Source organism: Myotis lucifugus, unplaced genomic scaffold, assembly GCF_000147115.1.
Source record: "Myotis lucifugus unplaced genomic scaffold, Myoluc2.0 scaffold_492, whole genome shotgun sequence".
Taxonomy (NCBI): Eukaryota; Metazoa; Chordata; class Mammalia; order Chiroptera; family Vespertilionidae; genus Myotis; species Myotis lucifugus.
In genome coordinates, this window is record NW_005871540.1 from 472,408 (window position 1) to 478,591 (window position 6,184).

A 6,184-nucleotide genomic window follows, 5' to 3' on the forward strand; every position below is an offset into this window, starting at 1 on the left:
AGTCAAGTGTTGAATGCAAAGTGTTCGCAGAGGTTCTGGTATGTACATTTAGTAAAAGACATCACAGCTTCTGGCCATCACAGTTTCACTATCTAACCCAAGAAATGGGTCTATAAACCTAAAAGTAAGCAAAGCTAAAACTAGATTCCTGCTTGAAGGGAAAGCATGGGTTGTTTAGATAGTGTGAAAGCTGGGAAATTAAAGGGAAACATCCTGGAGGAATTATCTTTAGAATCTATGTACCCTGTGTAGACAGAGTCTGATTGAATGACTTGAATCTTACACTGAGGTGGACTTGGAATTGAGAACTATGCTATAAACACTTGGAGTGCGGGTGAATTTCCCGCCAAAATATAAGATGGCTCTGTCTTTTGGTTTTGTTCCATCCACCAAAAGGGTGGATTACAAACAAATATTTGGTAATACGCAGTTACAATCGGCCCGAGTTTACACGTTTCCCGCACTCCACCGCAAATCTATATGAACCGAGTTAAAGACGGCTCCCGCGGAGTACGCGCAATTCACGCGAGCCGACTTAACTCGTTTCCCGCACTCCAAGTGTAAAGAAGGGAAATGATATTTTAGACACATGGGCAAAGACACAATGGGAAGAAAAGGATTGGATTGACAGAAAACTCAAGCTCAGAGAAGGTAGACATGACTACAAAGGAGAACACACGGAAAGGAGACAATCAGCAGTAAAGCCCTTTACAATGGCAGCTGGCACAAATATATTTTAATTTTCCCTCCTTCAAGCCAGATTCCCCTTTAGAGTAGATGCAAATGAATTACTGAGCCAGACATGATGAGTACATGTATCATTGCACTAAGAAAGGCAAGTCGAGGTTGTCAAATGCTCTAGAAAAGTCCTAATGCTGCCTCTGAAAGAGATGAATGGCAGGGCCTGAAGACCAGGCTTGTCCTGACTCAGACAAAGAGTGCCACCTCTGGAAAGCCAAGCACAAAACCATGCAAAGTATTCAAGGGTGTTGCTTAGGTTTTGAATATGGTACTGTTTCTCCACTTAATTAGCCAGAACCAGGAAATTTTTCCTGCAGTAAAGACAAGCGATTCTTCACCTCAAACCATAGTATTGGTTAAAGTTTACCCATCCCAACTTGTCAAACTTGTTTATTTTAAATCCTTGAGCATTCTTTCTTTAGTCAGCGGACAGGTCTGAAAGAATGCCAGGATGCTATTCATTTGACGAGAAATCACAAAGCAGCTCGGAGGTGGAGGAGTGTGCATTCTCAACAGTGTATGATGTATCAGTAAGTTTAACTTTATTTCATGTTTAAAAAGATTCATTTCAGATCGTGGTTTCCAATTCAGGCAATTATTCTGAATTGGAAATTTAAAGGTGTGTGTTTTTTTTTCTTTCCCTACGGTTGTTGGAGAAAATAATAATAGTAATGCTAATACTATTTATTTTAGGAAACCATGCTAACAATTTAATATTTAGGATTTAAAAGGTTTAATGGGTTGGATTTTAATTGCAAAGTTTAATGTAAAAATAAGATCATCACAGAGAGGGAGGAAAAACAGAGAGCCTAAGGTACAATATTATAAATTTGTAGCAGTGGAAGGATAGGGCATGGAAGAAAGTGTCTTCTCACCCTCAGTTCAGAGTTTAGAATATATAATAGTATTTTTAATCTTCCCAAATTATGCATTTAATTGATACACTGAAAATAGAAGAAATATACAAATTGTGTAAGAAGTATTGTATTTTAACCCCTATTCTGAAATTAATAAATGCAAGTAAAATTCCAAAAAAATAAATAAAAAATATAATGTCCTTTGAGACATTCCTTTTCTCTTAAAATAAAATTTTAAAAAACAATAGAACAATTGGTACATCAGAATGCAAAACTGAGAAGCAAATAAATTATCATAAAAATTTTGTATTTTAGTAGACTTGGATGTCTATAGAAATGAAAGTGACATAAAGGTAGAGAAATAGAAAAATAGCCTGAAATAAAAATCTGGGGAAAACAGAAGACCTACATCTAGGAATAGTCCAAGAAACCATTTAGGTCTCTTCATTCCTATTACTTTCTATTTTCAAGATTTTCAAAATTGTCCTCTCCAGGTCTGAAATCTGTAAAAAGTCTACAGTTCCATTCCATATCAAGATAAATCAGTATGACTACTTTATAATTTTTTGCTCTGGTTTTCCATGGCTTTGTAGCTTAGAGGGATAGTAAGGGGTGAGAGTGGAGGGGTGGGTGGGGAGATGCTGTTGAAAAACAATCCCTACTTTTCCTATTGATAATTGATGTCTGAGGTAATTAAGTCAGAAGGTTTTCTCTATTTGAAATACACAAATGAAACTTTATTAGTTTTTGTCACCTGGAGGTAATGTGAAGAAAATATATTTTATTCTTTGTTGTACATGCCAGTATCTAGTAGAATGCTTGGCAAAAGCATATTAGTTGAACCATTTAATTGTTCTTCAAATGTATTTGGTACCAACTAATTTCCAGCTAACAACTCATCCATTTGATTTAACTGGATTTCATGTCATCTTTAAAGCCTTTTTTTTTTACACTGAAGTAGTTTGTTTACTTTTCTAGTAAGCCACTCTGTATTTAGATATCATAATATAAACAGGTATAACATTAAGTCCTTGTTTTCTTTCCAAAAAATGATTGCTTGGAGATTGCTTGGATTATTTCATTCCTTCAATGAGATTCTGAATAATTTAAAATTTCTCTTTACCTCACACAAAAATATTAGTCTTTTTTATTCAGATATAATTGATGCATATATTACATTAGTTTCAGATGTACAGCATAATGCTTCAGTATTTGTATATATTGTGAAATGATCACCACAGAAAGTCTAGTTAACATGTCACCAAACTTAGTAACAAATTCTTTTTCTTGTGATAGGAACTACTCTCTTAGCAATTTTCAAATGTACAATACATTTAGTAACTATAGTCACCATGCTGTACATTATATATCCATGACATTTATTTTATGACTAGGGCCCAGTGCACGAATTTGTGCCCCTTAAAAGGAACTGTGGGCCACGAGGCTGTGGTGGGCACAGGGGGAAGGTCTCAGCCCATCCTCCGCATCCCCACCCGGCCCCTCTCACTGTGGCCCCCGGTCCCCTCTCTGCTGGCAGCCCTGTTCCCACCACCTCCACTCCCATGCGCTGATGGCACCGGCCCCACTTGCACCCACTGACAGCATGGAGTGATTGAGACTGGCGCCAGCAGCGGGTGCGAGTGAGGCCAGTGCCACCAGCAGGTGTGAACAGTAGCTGCTACCCCAATCGCACCTCAGGAGCATGGGGAGGTGGAAAAGCCCTCAGAGGCAACCAGGACCAGAGCCAGGTGCTGACAGTGGGTGCGAGTGGTGGCCAGTGTTGCCAGCGGGTGCGAGAGGCGACTGCTGGCCCTGATTGCCCCTAAGGAGCAAGGGAAGGTGGAGAAGCCCTGAGGGGCGATCAAGGGCTGGCAGCCACCACTCACACCCGCTGATGGCACTGAGTGATCAGGGCCGATGCCAGGCGCTGACAGCAGGTGCAAGCGGCGGCACCAGCACTGGCAGTGTGTGTGAGTGGCAGCACCGGCAACAGCAGCAGGTGTGAGCGCTGGGTGGGACCACAGTGCCTGAGAACAAAGAATTTTCAGTAACCACCAGAGGCTTGCCCCGATGACAGTGAACAATGCCCCACCTTGGTCTGAAGCCCCCACTCACCTGCTCCACCATCCTGCTGCAGCCAATGCCCACATGTTCTGTGCTCTGCCCCCTGCTGCCAACGCCCGCCATGGTCCACATGCGCCCCCTTGTGGTCAGTGCACATCATAGGGACTGGTTGTTCGGTTATTCCACCGTTTGGTCTATTTGCATATTAGGACTTTATATATATAGACTAGAGGCCCAGCATGGGTAGGGTCCCTCAGCCTAGACTCCTGCAATCAGGGCCGTCTTCTGCCCGTTCGCCAGTCCCCAGGCCAAAAGCTGCCTCTGCTGCCGGGCTGTCAGGCCGTTGGGATTACCAGCTCATCCCTGGCTGCTCGGCTGCTCGGGAGCTCAGGCCTGCAGGAAAGCATGCGCCGGCGACTTCACCTCCATGCGTGTGCACCGGGCTGCCGCTGATGGCACGTGCTGCCCGCTCAGGGCTGCTCACGCAGGTGCTGCTGCCGCTGCCACTGGTGCTGGGGTTTGAGGCGCTGACGGAAGCTGCGGGGTGTGCCCATGACCTACCCACCCCAGCGTGAGCGGCCCCAAGCGGGCAGAGCGTTCCATCAGCAGCGGGCCTGGCTCACAGGCATGGAAGTGAAGTTGGCGGCACCTGCTTTCCCGCAGGCCTGAGCCCCTGAGCAGCTGGGGATGAGCTGGTGATCCCAACGGCCTAACAGCCAGCCCAGTCCTCCCGCCACCCACCCCAATTCTTCTGTTCACCATTGCTGATCCATCTGAGCCTGCGGGCAGGGGGCAGGGACCAAAGTCAATGCACTTCATGGTGACCAGTCATTTGGTCATCCTGGTTGTCACGGACACTGGCTTTTTATATACATAGATTGGAAGTTTGTACCTTTTGACCACCTTCATTCTTTTTGCCCAACTACCCACCCCAGCTCTGGCACCACCTAGTCTTTTTCATACAGTAACACCCATTAGTGAATTTTAAGCTATTTCCCACATTGTTAAAACAAGTTTGAGAGGTATAACAAAAGGACTATGTCAAGTGAAAAAATAAAGAAAAAATAAAATAAATATTCAATTATAATAAAATAAATCATTAGGGTCTAATGATTTTTATTTTTAAACCAAACTTGTCATTTAAATGACAGGCCATACTCATTTTCTGTAATAGAGCCTTGGGCTCTAGGAGTTCAGCACTGACAATGTAGGACTAGATACAAAAAAATACAGATGGCTCTTAAAAAGAGTATCTCTGAAATAACATAATTCCAAGTTTAAAAATGCAATGTAATGCCGAAACTGGTTTGGCTCAGTGGATAGAGCGTCGGCCTGCGGACTGAAGGGTCCCAGGTTCGATTCTGGTCAGGGGCATGTACCTGGGTTTCGGGCACATCCCCAGTAGGAGATGTGCAGGAGGCAGCTGATCAATGTTTCTAACTCTCTATCTCTCTCCCTTCCTCTCTGTAAAAAATCAATAAAATATATTTTTTAAAAAATAAAAGTAAAAATGCAATGCAAGCTTTATCAGAACATATACATACATATTATGCATATATGCAAATATACATATATACATATACACATTCATATTCTATCATATATTTTTTAAAAATAAGATTAGCAAGATACAGACATATCTGTTTTATATATGGCTAAGTATTTTTACAGGAAAATGTTATGATAGATTATCTTTAATTTAAAACTGTTCTATTTTTCAATCTTGATACATTTGTAAACAACACATTAATAATGAACACCCTTCTGGCTAATTTTTAGCACACATTCAAAATTCTAAAATTCTTTCTTTAGGATAAATTGTTTTCTATACTTTCACACTTTCTGGAATATCATCTCACGATTAACAAAATACTCTATATCCTAAACTTGTTCTTTTTCCTGAATATTCCCTATATACCTAGAAAATTAAAACACAGGTATTTTTTTCTCACAACGTAGCATTTTTACACCCTATTATTGAAGACTCAGTCTTTGCCCTTTCACTCCCTAATGCCACTTCAGACCACTACTCTCTACACCTTTGTAAATTGCTTTGTTCTTTTGAGGCTTGAACAGTTCTGCTCTCCACCCTCTTTTCTTCCTCATCTCTGTCCTATGGACCCATGATTGTGCCATGATTTATTAAAGACTGACACTGCTTCCCTATCTCCTTCTGTAATCCAAGTCCTATGTTTACCCCGTATAGTATCAGTGCCCAGGTGGTTGATCTTCAACATCCTACTCATCTATTTCCTTGATCTTCTCATCTCTATAATTCTCTCCAAATATTGCTTTCATGTCCACACCTTAGACTTTGTCATAACTTGAAATTACTCTCTCTGAATCATAACTTTAGACAACTAACACTATTCTAAACTTCCTTCTCACAGACTCAGTTGCTTTTAATGCATAATTTTAAAAAAAATATTAGCTCCACTCTATGAATTCTTCATACCCATCAGTTGTCATCCCCATCAAACACACACACACACACACACACACACACACACACACTCACTCAC

The 6,184-nt window shown here is 41.5% G+C and overlaps 1 protein-coding gene across 1 annotated transcript in view; it reads left to right on the forward strand.

The window, feature by feature from the left end:
- Nucleotides 1–1,358, forward strand: part of LOC102419762 (transmembrane protease serine 11F) — a 63,116-nt gene extending 61,758 nt beyond the window's left edge. Inside the window, exons 10-11 of the mRNA XM_023744851.1 lie at nt 1,164–1,271; nt 1,314–1,358. Of these exons, the coding sequence (XP_023600619.1) occupies nt 1,164–1,271; nt 1,314–1,358 (153 nt within the window). The remainder of the gene's footprint in view (nt 1–1,163; nt 1,272–1,313) is intronic.
- Nucleotides 1,359–6,184: the final 4,826 nt, after the last annotated feature.